At 45.1% G+C, this 21,706-nt stretch overlaps 1 protein-coding gene across 2 annotated transcripts; it reads right to left on the bottom strand.

The window, feature by feature from the left end:
- Positions 1 to 6,559: 6,559 nt before the first annotated feature.
- CPT2 (carnitine palmitoyltransferase 2) lies at positions 6,560 to 21,446 on the bottom strand. 2 transcript variants are annotated; one of them, XM_059134992.1, is made up of 5 exons: positions 21,134 to 21,446; positions 15,372 to 15,452; positions 13,544 to 13,650; positions 8,367 to 9,671; positions 6,560 to 7,188 (listed from the first exon to the last, which is right to left on the bottom strand). In XM_059134992.1, the coding sequence occupies exons 1-5, from the start codon at positions 21,286 to 21,288 to the stop codon at positions 6,857 to 6,859; spliced, it is 1,980 nt and encodes a 659-aa protein (XP_058990975.1). In that variant the 5' UTR covers positions 21,289 to 21,446; the 3' UTR covers positions 6,560 to 6,856. The 2 variants fall into 2 exon arrangements, with proteins under 2 accessions (XP_058990975.1, XP_058990976.1); XM_059134993.1 differs by lacking the exon at positions 13,544 to 13,650 and having other exon boundaries at positions 21,134 to 21,272.
- Between the last annotated feature and the right edge of the window lie 260 nt (positions 21,447 to 21,706).

The following is a 21,706-nucleotide window of genomic DNA, read 5'->3' as shown; positions in this document are numbered from 1 at the left end:
ACAGCTGTTTAAAAGGTGCCATCTTTATCCAAAAGAATTTTTTAAACTTGGCTTTTGGTGAATGACAAGTTGAAGGTTGGGTAACATTAAGCTGCACCCTCGTGTACAGCAGTCATTTCCGTTATTTCCCAGGAAGGGCAGAGGCACCCAGGATCTCTGCCTGACCAGGCCGCCTGATCATCTCACAATGCTGTCCCCACTCCTTTGTAAGCCAAGTCACCCTGGGCTAAGCCCTATCCCTGGTTAGCCATCAGAGCCCCAGAGAAGGCTGCATGCCTGGCCTTCAGAAAGCTCGGGACTCACAACAAGGACCATTTCCACACTCCTGACACTTAACTATGCATCTGAACTTTGATTCCGCCATCTTCCCCTGAGGGCCTCTGCTGCAATAGGCTCTACAGGGAGAAGATGAATGAGACCCAAGCTGTCCTGTTCAAGAGCCAAGCAACTATAACCCACTAACTAAAACCGTTATCCCAAACAGGTGCACTGGATCACTGGGAAAACTTTTGAAAAAGACATTTCCTGTTTCTACTTCATTCCTATTGAATTAGAATCTCTGGGCTAAGATCTGAGATTTCCTTTAATTTAAAAGCATTCTCGAATGAATGATGTATCCAGATGACCAGAGCACACCCTGATTTCACAGCAGGGTGTGCTTTGGTCTGCTGTGGGGACTAAAGGAGATAATGAAGGCAACATGTTCAGCACAATGTCAGGGGCATTATACAGAGGGAATGGGAACAGTGACGACTTGGTTAGAAATGCAGACCGTCTGTGCTGTTCTCTAAACATGTTGCTGCTCCCTGAATTGGGAAACAGCAGTGAATAACTAACTAACCATGTCCTAAACCCCAAGTATGGCTGTTACAGCTCCCTCTTCTGAGCCTACTGCTTCCTACTTAGAATTGGTTTGGAACCAAAAGATACAATCTCATGAGCCAGGACAAATGCCAGGCTTAATTATAAAAGCCAATTACTTAGATTTACAGCAGACATGGATTAAATGAGAAAGACGTGAGGGCTTTGGGTTAATCCATAAGCTCAACCTATGCCAAATGCAAACTGACTGAATTAAAAGTGGTCACAGGCTACATCAAAAGAAATAATGGCAAGCCGGGGGGTGAGAGAAGTGCCCCCAACCATTGGTCAGTCCATGCTGTGGGGCTGTTTCATTTGGTGCTCTCCATTTCAGTGCAATTATAAACAAAACTCACTAGGCCTGGAGATGGTTCCTGTGGGGTACAGCAAGAGAACAGGAGAGGTTTATCCAAAAGAAAGCAAGAGGCGGCGGGGGCGGGGAGGGTGTGTGTGCAGCAGACATGGTCAGTTTTTACAGAGCTGAAGGAGTCCCATCTGGGCAAGAGCAAAGACAGCGACACTCCATAGGGGCAAACAAGCACCAAGTGTAGAGTTTCAGGAAGAAAGATTTCAGCACAATACAAGAGAGACTCCTAATGTTTGTCCAAAATCGGAATGTGATACATTATAGATGGGGAGCTCCTAATCCCTGGAGATATTCAAGAAGAAAAAGGTTGTGAGGATTCTGGCCTCACAGGTAACTTACATAAGACCAGATTTATCACATCAGAATTCTGGTTTTGATCCATCCAGGCAGGAATTACTGTGCTAGACAATCCAAGGAATTCCACAACCTTAAGAATCGCTACTGCTTGAAATAGGATGGGACAGGGGAGGGAGACAAAGCATAAGAGACTTTTAATCTCAGGAAACAAACTGAGGGTTGCTGGGGGGCAGGGGACAGGGAGGGATAGGTTGGTTTGGTTATGGACACTGGGGAGGGTATGTGCTATGGTGAATGCTGTGAGTTGTGTAAGACTGATGATTCACAGACCTGTACGCCTGGAGCAAATAATACATTACATGTTAATTTGTAAAAAAAAAATCCCTACTGCTACAAGCACAGTGGAACTGTCAGAGGGTAACTGGAAACTTCTTTCTCCCTTTTGAAATATGTTTTAACAATGACTAGAGAGGGAAATGAATTTGCAATCAATTCAATGTGCTAGCTCCTCTGGACAACCTGGGCACTCACCAGGCTGCTGCTGCTCTTCCTGCTCAGCCAGCAGTGGTGTGGAGAGGCTGCTTCCGTACATTCTACATATTTAACTGGAAGCACTGTTGCTCACTCTCTCTGCCCAGCTCCAAAACCTCTAACTACAGCAACAGTCACCATCCTGCTGTTCCACGTACTACACAGTTCATGTGCCATGCCATGCACTGTGTTGAATGTGGGGATACAGGATATGGCCTTCAGCCCTCGAGATGCTTGTTGCGACAAACAGTCACAGTACCGGGCTTCAGAGGGATAGTCAGTTCCCAAATATTTAACAAGCCCTGGGGCCCCTCTGGTCTCCCACAGTCTAACAGTGGAGAAAGCTGCAGAAACTGCAAAGTACTGTGGGAAAGGTGAGACAGCCAAAAAGCTTTAGGCATACTCAGTCTCCAAGGATGGGGTGAAGGAAGGTTTCCTAGAGGAATTGAAATCTAGCTGAAACCTGAAAGTTGAGCAGATGATCAGAAGGGCGGGGAGGAAGTTGTGTTCCAAGCAGAGGCAACAGCATGCCATGGCATCCCTGAGGGAGTGTAAGCCTTTAAGAGAGCTGAGGCTGAAAACATGAGGTTGGTCAGCTCCATCCAAGACTCAACTGTTCCATTAAGGGGCGTGAACTTCTTTCCAACGTAATGAAAAACCATCTTAGAATTTTACGCAGGGATATGATCAGGCTTGAACATGAGAAAAATCACTGGCTACAGTGAGGAGGGAGAATGGACTGGAGGGAATGAGTGGGATCTGGAGGCAGGAAGGCCAGTGAGGAGTGAATAAATAGACTCCATCTCCTGATAGGAGGAGCTACAAAATTACCTTCAGAGGTATGGGTGCCAGGAGGGAACAAGACAGATCTCCAGCAATAACCCACCCTGTGTCAGGCTCCTTAATGGCTAAAACAGAAGTCCAAGCTAGGAGGAGGAGGATGGAGGGCAGGATGACCCTGCAACACCATAACCTTCCTTTCTCCATCTACCACCTATCTCGTGTCTACCTCCTCAAATCCTGGCTCCCATTCTGTCATTGTGTCACATGAAGATAACTGGAAAGGTAATCTGGAAAGCATGCTTGATGTGGTCTAACTTAAAACATAAGCTATTAGAAATCACACTGAGGTACCACTTCACACCCACCAGAGTAGCTATATGGCAAAAAAGATAGATGGAGGGGTGCCTGGGTGGCTCAGTGGGTTAAAGCCTCTGCCTTCAGTTTGGATCGTGATCCTGGGTCCTGGGATCAGGCCCCACATCAGGCTCTCTGCTCAGCGGGGAGCCTGCTTCCTGCTCTCTCTCTTTTTCTGCCTGCCTCTCTGCCTACTTGTGATCTCTGTCAAATAAATAAATAAAATCTTAAAAAAAAAAAAAAAAGATAGATGGATGTAAGTGCTGGTGAACATGGGAAAAGCCAAAACCTTCATATTCTGCTGGTGGAAATGTAAAATGGTTCAGCTACTGTGGAAAACACCCTAGCAGTTCCTTTAATGACGAAAGAGAGCTACTACATGACTTAGCAATTCCACTCCTAAGTCTATATATACCCAAAAGAAATGAAAACATGTTCACACAAAAACTTATACACTAGTATTCACAGAATTATTCATAATAGCCAAAGGTAGACAACCCAAATGACCATCAACTGGTGAATGAATAAATGTGATATACCCACATGCTGAAATAGTATTCAGCAATAAAAAGAAAATAAGTACTGATAAATAATAGAGCATGGACAAACCTTGTAAACATTATGCTAAGTGAAAGAAGTCAGTCACAAAAGGCCTTACATATATAATTCCACTTATGCAGAATGTCCAAGATAAGAAAATTACTATAGGGACAAAAAGTAGATTCGTATTTTTAGTGTTTGGTTGCAGGACAGGGATTTGAGGGAAAAGGGGAATGACTGCTAATGGGTACAGAGTTTCTTTTGGGGATGAAAATGTTCTAAAATTCATTGTAGTGTAGTGATCGTTACACAACTGTGGATATGCTAAGATGACTGAATGATACATTTAAATAAGTGGAATATATAATATGTGAAGTATATCTCAATAAAGCTGTTTAAAAAAAAGAGCTACATGGTATCTGCAAAACTCGCTTTGGGGCTTCTCGGCGAATCTCAATGAGAAGAAGATAATCTCTAGAGAGGCTGGTATGGCTGTGAATCTGAATTTGTGCCACACTTGTTCTGGAGTCATGAAGAGAGAAAGCCACCTGGACAAAACTTGCTGATTTCCCAAAGCCCACTCCTCACATGGGAAACTCCACATGGGAACGGCTTTAGGGTCAGGAGGAGCACAGATGTGTTTAATAAAGTTCATTCTCCTGAGTTGGGAGGCCAACTAGTTTAAGATAATTACTGGAAGCTTAGATGAACAGAAACATAATAGAAAGAGCCCTGGACAATGAATCAAAAGAGCCTGTCCTGAGCCTACCACTTATCAAATGACCTTACATTCCCCAACTATCCATCTTCTGTACATAAACTGGAGACAGTAACTTCTGTCCATTCCAGAGATGAGGGGATCAAATCAGCTGAATATTTTACAAATGTGCAAGACGTGTATGAGCGCCAACTGGGTTGAGACTTAATAAACTATTAAGGGTTTCTGCCATCCCAGGTACCACTATAGAAGCCTTCACAGCACGAATCCAAGACCAGGAGGAAGGGTGGGGTAAGTTTTAAGTAGGAATGCTGAACAAGGAGACAGACCATAGAAGAGATTCCTTTAAAGAACTGCACGTACTCAAGGTGTACTGCCAAAGGGTCCATTCACCCTGAACAGATGCATGAAATATGACATTTCAGCCCTGCAAGTTCCAATCAAGGTTTTGGTTTTAAAAACCTGGGTGTCTCAGCTGGTTAAGCAACTGCCTTTGGCTCAGGTCATGATCCTGGAGTTACAGGATCAAGTCCCGCATCAGACTCCCTGATCGGCAGGGAGTCTGCTTCTCCCTCTGACCTCTCTCCTCTCATGCTCGCTCTCTCTCTCTCTCTCTCTCAAATAAATACAATCTTTAAAAAAATAATAAAAGCTCATACTACTTCGATAAGCAATAGAGCAAACAGCAGCACAGACACCACAGAGCAGCAAGGGAACACAAACTGAGCCTCAACTACTTGCCAGGTGCTTTCCCTGCATCACTAGAGCTAGCCCTCATTACATTCCCATGCTATAGGAACTGTCCTCAATCACAAGGAGCAACACACCCCAGAGAGGCGGAATAACTTGCCTTTGGTCGTATAGGGAGGACATGGTAGAACCAGGATACCAGTTTTTGGAGGGATGGGTCACTATTTATGACAAATATTACACACTTAAGATCCTCTTCTGTCAGAAACTCTTTTAGACGACGCCGTCCGCCTCAGCCAGAGAATAGGAGGCATCTGACTCACCCACCCTGCAAATGGCCCCACAAATAGCATAGGTTTTAAACTTACCTTTGGACTTGCCTGTCGCCTTGTCAACCATTTCCTGAGTCTGCACAGATGGACAAACCCCACAGTGTCGTTCTGCAGCTGAGAGCATAAGGTAGGCACTAGTAGGAGCTAAGAGTAGGAGTGCAAGAAGCGCAGCATCCTGGCAGCTATACAGGCGGCGGGGCGGGGCCCCGGCCAGTGCTTCCGGGTGACGAACGCGCGCATGCGCAACCAACATCTGGCTCAGGTTTCTTGATCATGCTTCACAGATGAGAACAAAGTGATGTTCACGTGCACTGGCAGCTATCAGATGTTCCGCTCGGATTAAACCATGGAATACAGGGAACCTGGTACCTGTTGGGTAGTCACTAAATGACAACTGAGTGAAGGACAGGTGGAGGCAACTTAGAAGACGTGCAGGTGGGTTTATGTGAACTGTAAGGGGAACTGAGATAATGCACTGCAAGTGCTTTGTGACTGGCTCATATGAGAATTCAAATCCCGATGTCCAGTAAGCCCCTGGGCGATCCACCATAAACTCAGCTAAAATTAAACACAAACAAAAACCATTCCTTTTCAAAACCCAAGATAGAACAGAACCAAACACCCTTCCTTTCATGTTATAGCAGTGTTCAACAACAGACTGTTAACAAAAATTGTGTTCTCTCAAAACCAGAGATTTCAAGTCCGAAATGTAAAGTAGTCATGTGTACATTAGGCCATAGATGGCAGGAAAGATTCAGCTGATTAAATGCACACCAATTATAAATCTTCATTTGGCTGGATAGTCAAATAGTACTCCCCAAATCCATAGGAATACCTTTTACTACTGCAGGACTATCAGAATCAAGCACCAGCACTTTCCAGAAAAATGAAGAGGATTTTTACAAAGGATGTCCCAGGAGAGAGAGAAGTTCATAGGGAGGATGAAACAGCACTTCCCACCTCACCCAAAAAGCCAGGAGCCAGTGGGAACTTAGTGTTACCTGAACTTACCGAACTTAATGTTAGAAAGTTCTTTGTGGGGATTAGGAAAGTAGGCTGAACAGCAACAGCAACTAAAAGAAACCATTGCCAAGCAGCAATTAATTTTTATTTCTGTTTCAACAATAGATACACCTAAGTTATCCTTCCAAATCCCACCACCTGATCAAATGCCCTTAAAATTGAAATCTCCCATTCTCTTTAGTTATGATCTACCACTTGGCAATTACATGTTTAGCTTTAAAACTGCATTTTAAAGCTCAAGCCTTACAGCACTGGCTGCCTAGGCACCTCATGGTTAGTTTCCTTCATATAAAGAATAGCACCTTTAGGCCCCAATTTTTATGTCAATGAAGCGATGAAGGCTTTTCACCCATCCAGATGCTAAGTTTTGATGCATTTGCCATCTATGACATCAAATATGTCTTCTAAGGCCTTCTCTACACATTGGAGAAACTCCCGGGCATTGCGGCCTGGGTAGGAGGACACGTTGCAGCCTATCCAGTTGTCATGAACAGCATACCCAATGCCAAAGCCATCAGGGACCACAGGAGCAAAGCCACCGACGTTCACTGCTGGGCTGCTCAGGGTGCTCGTGGACAAGATGTTGTGGTTTATCTGCCCATATGCCGGGTCCAGGTAGAGCTCAGGCAGAGCAGTCCCCTTGGTTGCTGCCAGGTACCGCAGAGCAAATAAGTGTCGGTCAAAGCCCTGGCCTGTCAGAGACAAATATAGAAAACCAGAGTCTCAGAATCCCAGGATGGAAAGGGATCCTAGTAAAACCCCCCGCCTGTTGTCAGAGTCCTCTTCATAGCATCTTTGAGAGTAGAAGAAGGCTCTGTCTGCTTACATATGCACAGATCCAACTCACTAACCTCTGTAGCTGAGCCTAAAATGAAAGTATGATTTTTAAAAATTCTGAAACTGAATCAGTTTAGTCAGTCAAAAATATATATATATATATAAGAGAGCTGTGGATTCAAAAACTAAAATAAAATCCAAAGTCTAAGTCTAGTGTAAAAGACAAGATTGAGTTGCTGGAACAAAATGGAAAGGGTTTTGAGGTTTCTAATCTCTTCTCATCTCAGCTTTACTGCTCACGTGTTGGATAATGTGGAGCCCATGGCCCGAGCTTCCTACCGACCAGAATGTCACAGAGATCTCTTTTCCTTCCAGGACTTTTGGCTGCAGGAAGACAGAATTATGTGACCTTCCAGGTCCTTTCCAGGTCTCAAATTTTACCACGGAGAGGCAAAGGAAGGATGACACTTGGATTTGGGAAGAGCTTTTGAAATGGCTTCTTTCTAGGAAGCCAACACACGCCAAGTGAGGCAAAGTAAGAGGGGCTGCAGGCCTTGAAACCCTGACCTGTCAAAAGCAAGTCAGATGACCAACAAACAACAGAAAGAGAATCGTGTGTCACAGCTGAAAGGTGACTTTAAATGAGGATAAATTAAGATCCATTTCTCAGGGTGCCTGGGTGGCTCAGTGGGTTAAAGCCTCTGCCTTCGGCTCAGGTCATGATCCCAGGGTCCTGGGATCAAGCCCCGCATCGGGCTCTCTGCTCAGCAGGGAGCCTGCTTCCTCCTCTCTCTCTGCTTGTCTCTCTGCCTACTTGTGATCTCTGTCTGTCAAATAAATAAATAAAATCTTAAAAAAAAAAAAAAAAAGATCCATTTCTCTATCCCTGTGTAGAAGTAAAGAACATTCTAATCCCAATGGCTAATCTGGCCATTCAGACTGCTAGGGCAGAGAATAATCACCATCTGGGGGTTGGCAGACGGACTGAACTGGTGAAGTGGTGGAAATCAGACACAGAGGAGGATCTTACTGAGGCCTACCCCAGAACAGAGGGCAACGTGACCCAAGGGCAGTCTCCCCACCCCCAGCTCACCCATGGCGGCTTCTCTGGTCAGCTGGCCATGATACTTGGAGCACTCAGCCATCATCTGCTGAAGCTCGCCAACGCTGTGTTGGGAGGGCTCCCTGACAAAGGCCTCGGAACACCTCTTCGTGAAGATGGAGGCTGGCCTAATGGTCTCGGTGCGGCCGTGCTTGAAGGCTGCGGTGCTGCAGGACTCATAGGTGGCCACGGTCTGCCCATACTGCCGCAGGAAGGCCATCTGGAAGGCCAGCTGGGCTACCGAGTCAGGACTCAGCCTCTGCTTCTTTAAGAACTCCTTGCCCCCTCTCTGAAACTGGATGAAGTCAATGGTGAGGGTCTTCACAATGGCATCAAACCTCTCCTTCGCAGTGCTGATGCCAGTCTTGAGGGCATCACTCAGCTTGAAGGTAAGTTTCTGCACGGCCGCAGAGGAGTCAGTGCGGGCTGGCTGATTCTGTGGGCTGATGGCAGGGGCCTGAGTGCTGTCTTTAAACACTTCATTCAAAAACCTCAGCACTGCCACCCCGTCGCCCCAAGCATGCTCGAAGTGCAAGGCGGCAGTGCCATCCTTGGCTATAATGAGGTTAAAGGACTTATCATACCAGCGGTTGGTGCCGTCGCCGTGTAGCATGCTGTGAGACAAGTGGACAAGGCCCTCGATGGGGAAGTCATCCAGGCAGAGACAGAACACAGCAGAGTCCACTTTCCTCAGCGTCTCCTCATTGCCCTCACTCACCAGCTTCTGCCTGAGCTCTGCCCACACGTCTCGGTTCTCAGTAGTCAGATACGCCAGCGGAAACTCGGGGGCCGGGCTGTTGTCTGAGAGAATGTACTTCAGGTGAGCCTGGATTTCCGAGGCACTCACGATGTTTCCATCGTGATCCAGGACATCAAAAACATAGAAATGTCCTTTTCTTAGGACCAGGACGTGCCTGGCCTTCTCATCAGTGACAAGTTCATCCCGAGTGCGTCTGGGTAAACGAGTTGAATTGAAAAGCCGAAAATACTGGGACATATCCAGGGGATATGCATTAACCAGGTAGGCCCCATACCAGGACAGGGAGGAAGGCACAAAGCGTATGAGTCTCTTGAAGGTATCAGTGTCACTTTTTGCAGGGTTCAAATGGAAAACCTCTGGCTCCAAAAGACCAGCCCGCAGAGTCTTCAGAAACCGGACAGCAGAAATAGTCATGTTTGTGGCCCTGGTGAGCTGGTCATTATACTCAGACTTTGGGTCAGGGTTGAATGCCACGAATGGATTGAAGTTCAAGACGATAGAGTCTCGAGCAGTTAGGTACATATCAAACCAGGGGTCTAAAAGATAAAAAAAAATGTAAAAAGAGAACATCATAAGAAGTTAACACAGTCCCTAAAAATAAAATTTGAGAAAAGAAAAATAATCAAGCAGACACAGAAAAACCTCAATCTCAGAGGGTGAAACTTCCTAATTATTTTTTTGATCTGCAGTAATTCATGACATATAAACGGGTCCATGCAGCATGTGGTCTTTTGCATGTGGCTTCTACCACTTACTATGTCTTTGATGTTCAGACACGTGGGAGCACATATCAGTTCTTCGCTTTTTTGCATTGCTGAATAACACCCCATTACATGGATACACCATATTCTTTTTATCCATTCATCTGTTGGTAGACTTTGGGTTGTTTCCACTTCTTGGTTATTATGAATAATGCTGGTTTGTATGAGTTTTTGTGTGGATGGATGTTCTCAATTCTCTTGGGGAAACAAGTGGAATTGCTCAAACACAGGGTAAGTCTAAGTTTAACCTTTTGAGAAACTGCCTGGTTGTTTTCCAAAGTGGCTGTACCATTTAGCACCAGCAGTGCACAAGGGTTCCAATTTCGCCACGTCCTCGGCAACATTTATTAGTGCTACTGTCTGTCCTTTTGATTGGAGCCATTCCCGTGGGTGTATCATTGTGGTTTGGCTTTGCATTTCCCTAGGCTTATCGCTTTTTCTTCCTCATTCTGTTTCCCTTCTTGACTCTTAAAAAAGTAAAGTAATACCTCACTTGCATTAATCTCGAACAGAATAGTTGTTCATTCCCACCCCATTTCCTTAGGTTTCTCTTGTTTCATCTCCTCTTGGGGCCAACATTCACATATGTGGGGGAGAGTATTCACCATCATTCTGTATACTCTGTACATTTGTGCCCTCACTCTTAAGAAATGTCCGAAAAGCAATTAGAAATAACAGTCAGTTCATGTGGATCATCTAAACTAGCCTTCTGCATTCCTGTGGACTCTTTACCTGTAAAAACTCCAGAAGCAACGTTTTATCAGAAAATGTGTCTTCGGGGAAAGTTCCTTTGAGATTAGCAAGCATGGATAAAGTCTACAAATAAAAACCATCTCCCACTGGAGGAAATAATTTTCACATGTAAAACACCGGGGACAGGATTAATGGACACACATTTATCTGTTATTCATTTGTTGGTCTACTCATTCCGTTTCATTGCTTGAGAACATGCTGTGCCAGGCCCTGCCCAGCCTAGGGGATAGAGAGAAGAGGACCAGGACTCTGATTTGAATGAAATCTGGGGAAGGACATCAACAGAATTAAAACATGATGTAACACAATGAAATGGTAAAAGAAAAGGTATTGGGGTAAGATCCATTTGATGAAAGAAGACATGAATTTATGTCTCTGATCCCTCCAGTAAAAGAATTTTAAAGAGCTATAAGGCAAAGAGAATGAAAGAGGAGAATACTGGCCGTCGGAAAGCATTGAGACAACTAGTAATGACTAAGGCAGACTCGAGAACGCCAAGCCTGAGCCAGTGGCCGAGAATGTCAGGAGATAACATGATGTACACAGAAGAACCCCAGGGGGCTCAGGAATTGGTTGAAAGGCTATTTAATTAGACCCCCCACTCCCACTCCCCAGATTCCCTTCCTGCACCAGTAGAAGACTTAAGTTTTCATCTCTGGAGAAAGTACAACTGGGGGACAGAAGTCACAGCTGAGATCGCAAGCCCTCTTCCCTTACCCTAGTCCTTCAACAGTAGCAACCGGCAGTTAAATGGAAAAGCCTTTCCTGGGAGTCTGATCCAGAAACATTAACATTAGGGGCCCTCCAAAGAAATGGTGTAGCCAGGTCCCATTACAGTGAAGCTGGGGCAGCCTGGCTCCACCCTCATCTATAGAGCTTCCAAAAGCTTTTTAATATCTCACTCAAATCCAAGGCATCAGAGAAGGAATGCGAAGGATCTGAAGAAAGAAAAGAGGACAAAACAAACAGGAAAGAAAAATGCACCTTGGAGACAGACTATGAAGGAATATAAGAGCATAAAAAAACTTCCCCTGGGCGCCTGGGTGGCTCAGTGGGTTAACGCCTCTGCCTTCGAGCTCAGATCATGATCCCAGGGTCCGAGGATCAAGCCCAGCATCAGGCTCTCTGCTCAGCAGGGAGCCTGTTTCCTCCCCTCTCTCTGCCTGCTTCTCTGCCTACTTGTTATCTCTGTCAAATAAATAAATAAAATCTTAAAAAAAATTTTTTTTAAAAACCTTCCCCTATAACTTATTAAGCACATAGAAAACTAAACAAAAGAAAGCATAAAATAATTATTAACTTCAGGGGAAACAAGTTCATACAGGAACAGGAAAAACAATTTCAATAGGCTCCACGGCTCAGCTGACGATAGTGTTTATATGGTGCTAATAGTGTAAACACTAAGTATGGAGCAAACCAAAATGACAAGTGAGCCCCGTGATCATCACAGAACGAGACCTGTGCATGTATGCGTGTGCACATGGTAGGGAGAGGACAGACTGCCCAATTCTAGTCTTCCACAGTGAGACGTCAGAGATAACACCTCCAACTGAACAAGCGAAGACATGGTGGTTCAGGCATGGGATTTGGGGGCAGGTCAGAAGAGGGAGCAGCTGAAAGTGAGGAGTGGGAAACCAGGGGAGGGTCAGGAACTTGCTATTTTTCCAGACCAGCCTGGTAGAACTCTTTGATTCTTTAAACTATGGGCATGTATAACCTTATTAAAATAGGGGCGCCTGGGTGGCTCAGTCAGATGGGTGTCTGCCTTCAGTTCAGGTCATGATATCAGGGTCCGGGGATTGAGCCCTTCATTGGGGTCACTGCTCCATGGTGAGCCGCCTTCTCCCTCTCCGTTTGTCTGCTGCTCCCCCTGCTTGTGTGCTCTCTCCATCAAATAAATAAATAAAATATCTTTAAAAAAATAAACAAAATACACAGTAAATTAAAAGAAGTGCTGTGGGAACAGAGGTGGGACCAACCAGCTCTGAATGGAGAGAGAGGAGGACTAAAAGTTTTCCTGGAAAAATCATCCCACCTGGGTGGGGTTTTTATTCTTTTCTTTTTAAAACTGAGATGCAGCTTACATAAAACATGTTACAACTTTCAGGTATACAACCCAATGATTTGGCATCTTCATATATTGTACAATGATCAGCAAGATAGGTCTAGTTAACATCCGTCATCATAGAGTCACAAAATTGTCTTTTCCTGTGATGACAGTTTTTAAGACCTATACTCTTAGCAACTTTCAAATATACAACACAGTATCATCAACTACAGCCACAATGCTGTATATTCTACCCCATGACTTCCTTCTTTTCTAACTGGAAGTTTGTACCTTTTGACCTCTTTCACCCCATTTGTTCCCCATGCCCCCCAACCCTTGCCAGCATCTATGGCAACCACATACTTGGGTCTTAAAGAATTTGTTAGGCTAAAAAATGGTAGAGGGAACAACATGGACAAAGACACAGAAGAATAAAAGACTAAAGGGTTGAGGGAATGGTGAGCTGTCAAAGAGTTTTGTCAGGCATGAGAGTATCAGGGTAATACAAGAGATGAGGCTGGAAAGGGCAGTTATGCCAGACTGAGAAGGATCCAGGGCAACACATACGGGGCACAGGACTTAATCCTGCATCCTTTTCATGGAACCAGTGATTAGGCTCTGCCTGGGTCCTACCTGCAGAGAAGGCGAAACACTGCTCCTGAGGGCAAACTTCAGGTGAGATCTTAGTGGAGGAGGAGCTTCCTCGGCCTTGAAGTTTCAGATGAGGCCTTCTACTGGTGGGCTGGTCTCACCAAAAATATTCTGAGACCAAACCAGGAGAAAAGATGCCTTCCTGTCCACCGTGGAGGGCTCAGGGACTAGCATGCCCGCAGCCTGGTGCACCTACCAGAAATGTAGCTCGTGTGTCTATTCCGCTTGTCCTGAGCAACCAGCTGCTTGTGCAGCTCCTTCCCAATCCCGTTCTCAAAACTCTTGCAATGCTGTTCTGTTTTCCTGAAATGTTCATGAAAGACAGAATAAATCCATGGCAGGGAATACATGATTTCTAGACTCATGGCCAAGAACTCTTACACTAAGACTTGGGTCCCGGGCAGCATACGCCTAGAACCTAGGAGTAAAATCAGAAAGGCCCTCTGATCAGAAGAACAGCAGTCAATCCAAACAGATAAATTTAAGATACCTTCTTAAAATGACTGATTGGGATGATCAATCAACATCTCATAAAACAATGTGTAATCTAGAAGGCAGCTTGGCATGAGGAAAAGGAGATGGGCCTTAGAATCCAGAAGAGCTGAGTCTTAATTTTAGCATTGTCACCATCAAACTATGTGACCCTGAACATGTTACTCCATCTCTGAGTCGTGGTTTCTTTATGTGTAAAACAGGGATAATATACCACCTTATAAGGATAAAAAAATACTTTTTTTTTTTTAAGATTTTATTTATTTATTTGACAGAGAACACAAGTAGGCAGAGAGGCAGGCAGAGAGAGAGAGAGAGAAGCAGGCTCTGCACTGAGCAGAGAGCCCGATGCGGGGCTCAATCCCAGGGTCCTGGGATCATGACCTGGGCCGAAGGCAGAGGATTTAACCCGCTGAGCCACCCAGGCGCCCCTAAAAAATACTTTTAAAGCTAAGGACTCAGGATAGTTTGAAACATAATACTTAGTAACTGGTAGCTATTAAATCATTACCATGTCAAGAGAAGCTTCAAGTGACTAAAATAGAATATTTAAAAGCAAAGGACTAGAGGACTAGATCATGAACAATCCATCTATATTTTCCAACATTGCCCAGGGAAGGATGTGATCCCAATAACTATGCCACTTATTTGTATAAAACCTTCCAATATGGAACACGTGAACTATACCGGGATATAAAAGCTTAACACAACCCACTTTTGACAATATCCAATACTACTGTCCAATTCTAAGCTGAATTAGTTTCCTAGGACTTCCATAACACCAACAAACTGCACGGCTTAAGACAACAGAAATTTATTCTTTCATAGTTCTTGGAAGTACAAAGCCAAGGTATTGACAGGACCATATTCTCCCTCAAGACCCTAGAGGAGACCCTGTTCTCTTTGTTTCTGGTGTTACCAGCTGTCCTTGGCATTCCTTAGTTTACTGATACAGTCCAATCTGCCTCCGCCATCAATTGCCATGTCTGTGTCTCTTCTCTTCTCATAAGGACACTAGTTATACCAGATTAAGACCCATCCTATTCCAGTATGACCTTACCTTAAATAATTACATGTGCAGTGATCCTATTTCCAAATAAAGTCATATACACGGTTCCAAGAAGGGAATGAATCTGCAGGGCATACTATCCGATGCAGTGTACATGCTCACCAAGCAAACTTCTGGCCTGCCATATGCTCTCCTCAATGAACTCCCTACCAAGAGCACATGTCCTCTGCTGATGACCAGGGCCAGCCTGACTCCAGGTCCACCTGACAAGATACAGTACAAAGTTGGCATTCTGGCTTAGAAACCATTGCCTGTTGTGTCTGGTCAAAGAGAATCTCACTCCAGGGTCTGCTCAGTCATTCCAGAGCAAAAACCCATTTCTTGAACTTGAAAAGGTCAGGACTAGGTCCCAGAGCCTGGAGACCCGATTAAATCACAGACACTCCCTGAAGCTTGGCCCACTAGCACTTGCCAGTCTCTCTTGAACCACCCAACCACAGTCATCTGGGGGTCTCAGCATTACCTGAACTGGTCATCATCTAAGAGAGGCTTCTGCGCACAGAGGTATCTCTTCATGGTGTCTTCAAGCTTGGGAATAGGCAGCCTGGGAAGAAAATAAGTTAAGTGTAAGGGTGACAATATGTGGAAGAAGTCAGTTAGCTTCATAAACCAAACTAATAAATAATTACTGGATAATTAATTTCCTTCCCCCAAAAACCAAAAATGGGAAGCCACAGGCCAATCAAAATAGGATTTACTAATGCAAATATCAATGGTAACTTTTTTTAAGTAAAATAAGAACTTTTTAATGTCTTCATGATGGATTTTACAAGCAAAATATTCAAATAGATTCAAAATGGGGAAGTAGAAGCTGCCCGAAGCATTCTTGTTTCCTGCTCACAAGTATGATACCTCTGCTAAGCCTGTCCTGGCACTGATTTTAATTCTACTTGAAGTATGAATAACTGCGTTCTTCTCCCCCAAGATGAAAAAAGAAAGTTCTCTTTTTAAATTTTCTTAGGCATTTTATGACAGAGAATCATACAGAAATGAAACACAGGTCTGTCCAAGGACCAGCCAAATATGGGACCGACCATCAAGCAAAACCCACTCACCAAGAGTCCTACTCGATTTTCCCGTTTGCTTCCTTACTCATCATTCTCTACCACCGCATTCCCAACCACAGTGATGGTGACGAGTCACTGGTCCACAGCAAGATGAAAACACATGGACAGCCTAGTGAGGTGTACTTGCTTTTTCATGTCAGTGATTTTACTGAACAATAAATCCTGTTGTACCAAAACATACTCATAGTTGCCAAGCTACACTCCCAACTTAAAATTAAGACTGATATAGTCAAAATATCTAAATATGGCAGCCATTTTGGGAAACTGGAAAGTTATCCAAAAAATACACTTTAAAACCTCACTATAAGATATACTGTGATTCTTCAGTTTATTTTTCAATGCATGTTTATCAAAAACAGGATGTCAAAAATAATCTGCATTATTTACAGCCAATATGGACTTGGGCTGCACTGAGTAACCACTCACAACATTTTAACATGGTCGAGTACTGCTCTTATATTCATGGACTTACACAGCAAATCCCAAATACTACCTCAGCTACCTCGTAATTATGAAGTTACCTACTTACCTTTCTCAACACTTTTACACAATAGAGACAGTCATGAAAGTGGGAAAAGCACGTTTTCAGGATGATTATTTATTTTGGGGTTATTAATACAACAGAAACTGAATTTTCTCAGTGGAACTAAATTAAGGAAGTATGGATAAAGGAAGTATAAACTTTTTTCATGGATACCAGTTTTTTGTAAGTCACATGTTTTCTATATAAAAATTTTTTTAAAAGATTTTATTTATTGGGGCACCCAGGTGGCTCAGTCAGTTAAGAGTCTGCCTTCAGCTCAGGTTATGATCCCAGGGTCCTGGGATGGAGCCCCGCATTGGGCTCCCTGCTCCCTGCTCAGTGGGAAGCCTGCTTCTTCCTTTTCCATTCCCTCTGCTTGTGCTCTCTCTCTCTCTTTCAAATAAATAAATAAAATCTTTTTTTAAAAAGAGGACTTTATTTCTTTGAGAGAGAGTGAATGAGAGGGAGAAAGAGAGAGAATCTGAAGCAGACTCCCTACTGAGCACCGAGCCCCAAGGCAGGACTCGATCCCATAATCTCAAGATCATGACCTGAGCCAAAACCAAGAATTAGACACATAACCAACTGAGCCACTCAGACATCCCTCTATATAAATCTTTTTTAAAAAGATAAAGAATATGCCAAAATTTAGCAGGTTTTCATTTTTGCCTTGTATAAAATGATTTCAGTGTAAATGCCAAATAGCAATACCGAACACATCACTGGATTACCTAGTTCTTTGGCAGATGATGGCCATGGTTATGAGTTACCGGTTCACGGTGGTCCTTTATTTTAAGAAATAACAATATTCTCCCCCATAATTTTAGTGATTTATCAAACGCAAAAAGTGTGAGAACTACTGGCACAGTAGAGAGAGACTGAGATGGAGACTCAGGCTTAACTCACAACTCTACCACATCATTTCTAATTAGAGGGTTATAGGTGGCAAATTTCTTGATGTCCTAGGCAGGAGATGGAGAGAACTGCCTCACAGAGACATCTGAAATCCTACCTATCAGTTCCAGCTCCATCTAGCACAAGTTCATCACCAACATGTCTAGCATATGGAAAGGTGAAGTTCACAGCCTTTGGAATCCCATAGATCTGCGTTTGCACCCGGGACTGTCACTTACTATTCATGTGATCTCAGGCAAATTTCTTACCACTTTTCTACCTTCTTTCTCCATTTGTGAAATATTAGCTCACTGTGCTACTAGGGGATCAAACTGAAGTAATATCCAGAACTTGGCCATGTGTTATTTATTTCCTTCCGTCAGCTAAGCGACTTCCAGTTTGGCCCTGACTAGCTATTATTCTTCCCTAGCCATTCCCCCTAGATCTTTTATGTATTTTTTAAGTTTCTTTTTAAAGATTTTATTTATTTATTAGAGAGAGAGAGAGAATGAGCAGTGGGGAGGGGCAGAGGGAGAGAGAGAACGGGGGTGGGGGGAGGAAGCAGGCTCCCCGCTGAGCAGGAAGCCCAATGTGGGGCTCAATCCCAGGACCCCAAGATCATGACCTGAGCCTTTCTCTTCCTCATAAGAACTTGTTGCTTTCATCCTACAGGTGGGAACCCTATTTGGGTATTTACTTGAATTTGTGCTCCCCAATTGGCGATTCTTTGATCCCAAATAAATGTTCATTTGCTTCCCGTTGTAGCTCTTTCTTTTCAGGATGACGCTTAACCATCAGGAAATGCTGCTTCCCATTTATCACATTTTATCTTTACCTGTTTATCTGTCAAATCTTCCCCACAGTGTGGTGTGCTCCTCACCATGACCAATTTGGTCTCTAAATCCACACCAATAGGGGCACCTGCGTGGCTCAGTGGGTTAAGCCTCTGCCTTCGGCTCAGGTCATGGGCTCATGGTCTCAGGGTCCTGGGATCCAGCCCCGCATCAGGCTCTCTGCTCAGCAGGGAGCCTGCTTCTCCTTCTCTCTCTGCCTGCCTCTCTGCCTACTTGTGATCTCTGTCTGTCAAATAAATAAATAAAACTTTAAAAAATAAATAAATAAAAATAAATCCACACCAATAAATGTTTCTCAAATTAATAATGTGAATGAGTGGGTCAGGCTGGCCCACCCTGTGTCCCCCCCAGGACTTTCAGTTTTATATTCTGAGGTTAACTCTTCAGTTTATATAAATATGGCCCTTTAAAATAACACCTAACTGAACTATACACCTAAAAACAGTTGAAATGCTAAATTTTATATGATGCATATTTGAGCACACTAAAAAGGAGCAAAGAAAAAATCGTTAACACTTAAAAAGTAAATAAATGACCATGCAAGGGTACATAGATGAAAGTGGCCAAAGGGAAACAGGGATGGGATGCCTGGGTGGCTCACTTGGTTAAGCATCTGCCTTAGGCTCAGGTCATGATCCCAGGGTCCTGGATCGAGTTCTGCATCAGGCCCCCTGCTCACCGGAGAGCCTGTTTCTCCCTCTGCCACTTCCCCCAGCTCTTGCTCTTTTCCTCACTCTCAAATAAAATCTTAAAAAAAAAAAAAAAAAAAGGCAGCAGTGATAGGACCGGAACAGGAAGAGGGAGGGAAGGAGATCCAGTTGAACTACCACAAAGAGACTAGCCCTTCCCAGGAAAACTAATTAGAAGAGTTCCCTATTTTTGGCATCTTTCCTCACTCTGTGCTCACAATAGCCCTATGAAATGTGTGTTTCATTTCCATGCTGGTAAGAACTGTAGCTGAAAGAAGTTACTTGCCTGAAATTGCTAAGTATCACATCTAGACTCTGAAAACAAGTTCTACCAGACGTTAAAGCCAGGGTTTTTTCGCCAAGCAGAACATCAAAATGAATGTCAAAGATAATACATTTCATCTGTCCAGAACCGAGATAAAAGGAATCTCATCTTATCTAACCACCAGTTTACAGCTAAGGTAATGGAGGCCTGGTGATCCTTGTTCCAAGTTAAACACAGGTGATGAGTCAGTACTACTGTTCGTAGTAGCGCAATTCCTACAGCCTTTTGTTGTCGCAGATTGGAGGAAATGATCTTGCGTATTACTCTCAGCTTACTGATTCTAAAATGGAGAAAATCCCTCTGATCTTAAACCCGAGTGGAGCACAGGGCTGCCAGAAGGTCAAATGCTCCTGGGCTTGGCAAGTGAAGACAGGTTCTGTCATTCCTCACCTTTCCCCCACATACAGGCTCGCTCAGCTCACCCGTAGGCTGTTAAGGAGACTTTGCCCACAGGCATAAAGGCAACTTTTTTTCCTCCCCTCCTCCTGCTAAATTGAAGCAGTGGGGTTGGAGCTAGATAATCTCATTTTTGTCCACGTTAGATGTCTGCACGCTGTTATTTCCCAAGTGTCACCTCAGATGCTATTTCTGAGAGGGTGGGGGTGGGCAAAGATGACTGTGGGTTACACTGTTGCTGGATGTGGAGAAAACAGCAACCTAGTAGTTGGGGTGACCCCTATGATACAAAAGCCCTAGCCTCCAGTCCCTGGACTGGGAGATCCCTGGTGGCAGTTTGGTGAGAAAGGAAGTGAGAAGGGTCTTTGAGGCAATTTTGGGACTTGGCACCAGGAACTAACCGGTGAGAGAGCAGAGAAGTTAAAGTCTGGTTTTAGAGGGTAAATGAATTTCAGGAAATTTCTAACTTTGGAAAAGGAGCCCAGGTAGGCTCAGATTAAGGCTGGCAGTTCAAAGACTAGGAAAACTTAAAGTTGACTTAAAGAAAATACCAGGTGGGAAAAGAAAATACCGCATGAGGGAAAAAGAGAGGATGATTTATTTGGACTATTTTCCCAACAGAGGAAACTCCCGGGGAAGTGTTAGAAGGAGCAGGTAGCTCAGGTGAAGATGAACACAGAAAAATTGGGGGAGGGGGGTTTCTGGATCTAAGCTGAATTAGAGTTTGGGAAGGGCACTGAGGGTGGTGTCTAGAATTCTGTGAGGGGGTTGAAGCTGCAGAAGTTAATTGTGGGTTGGGGAGGATATATTAGGGAGAGAAACCTTGTCAGTAGTTGAGGAAGGTTTGGAAGGGGTGAAAGGCCCTCAGGTGAAGACAGGACTTGGAGTGCTGAGGCCGGAGGAGGGTAAGGTGAGTCCTTGAGGAGTGTGCTGGGTGACGCGTGGGCTGCTAAAAGAGCAGAGTATTGGAGGCATGGTGAGTAGGGCTGGGCAACAGGCCTGAAGAAGGTGGGAGTGCTGGGAAAAGTTGAGGGAGGGGAGCTACTGTGTATCAGGAATTGGCCTGTCTATATTCTGGGCAAAGAGGAGGGGCAATCATTAAAGTACTTCAGGGGACACCCTAGCTGGAGAGGTAAGGGTGGTGCTGGAGATACGCTGGGTGAGCACTTTTCAGGAAGAACTATGAGGGACTCCTCAGTATCTGGATGGGAGTTGGGTCACTGGAGAGAATCTGAAAAGGGCTCCAGACGGAGAATCTGAGCGAGAAATGGGGCGTTCTGGAAGGGAATGCAAACGTTCTGAGGTTCCTGTGTCAGGAGATTCTCAAAGTGACAGGGTTTCCAGATTCCAAGTTGTAACAGCGTCCCAGGTTAAGTGTTTGGCGGGGTGGGAGCGGGTTCAGCACGAGTCGTGAGTGACTGGTGTGAAGGCTGGGGCCGATCCCAGCGGGCGGCGGGGACCGGGAGGCCGGGCTCACCTGGGCAGGCTGTCCTGGAAGTGCATAGTGGGCACGATGCTGCGCTGCAGGTACTCGCGGGACCCCGAGCCTGAGCTAAGGGGCCGACACAGGGATCCCGGGCCAACTGCAGGGCCCCGAGGCCAGGCGCGCAGCAGCAGCAGGCGGGCCACCATCGTCCCGGGAGGCTGAGGCGGCGAGAAGGCGGGGAGATGGGACTTGGCGGGGACAGAGACGAGGCCGCCACCCACTTTGTCCGCAGGTCGCTGTGTCAGGAACTCCACTCCCGCTCGCGTCGGTCCCCCGAGCCACTTCCGGCCCCTGGCCCCGCCCACGGGTGGGCGCGCCCGCCGCCGGCCCCGCCCCGGGCGCCCCCGCGGCTCGCCGGGTTCAGCCCCGCTCCGGGCAGGGAGCGTCCCCGCCTCTTCCTCCGCAGGTCTTCCTGCGGGTCATCCTTCAGCTCCCAGGACGGCGGGAAGCGGAGCTTCCAAGCCACTCCCTTCTGTTTCCGCGCAAGACAGAAATTGGAGCTGAAGGAAAAGAAAGGAAGGAGAAAGAAAAGAAGGAAAAAAGAATCTGACAAACCTAAATTTA

Source organism: Mustela lutreola, chromosome 10, assembly GCF_030435805.1.
Source record: "Mustela lutreola isolate mMusLut2 chromosome 10, mMusLut2.pri, whole genome shotgun sequence".
Classification (NCBI taxonomy): domain Eukaryota; kingdom Metazoa; phylum Chordata; class Mammalia; order Carnivora; family Mustelidae; genus Mustela; species Mustela lutreola.
This window is presented reverse-complemented; position numbering and strand designations above follow the sequence as displayed.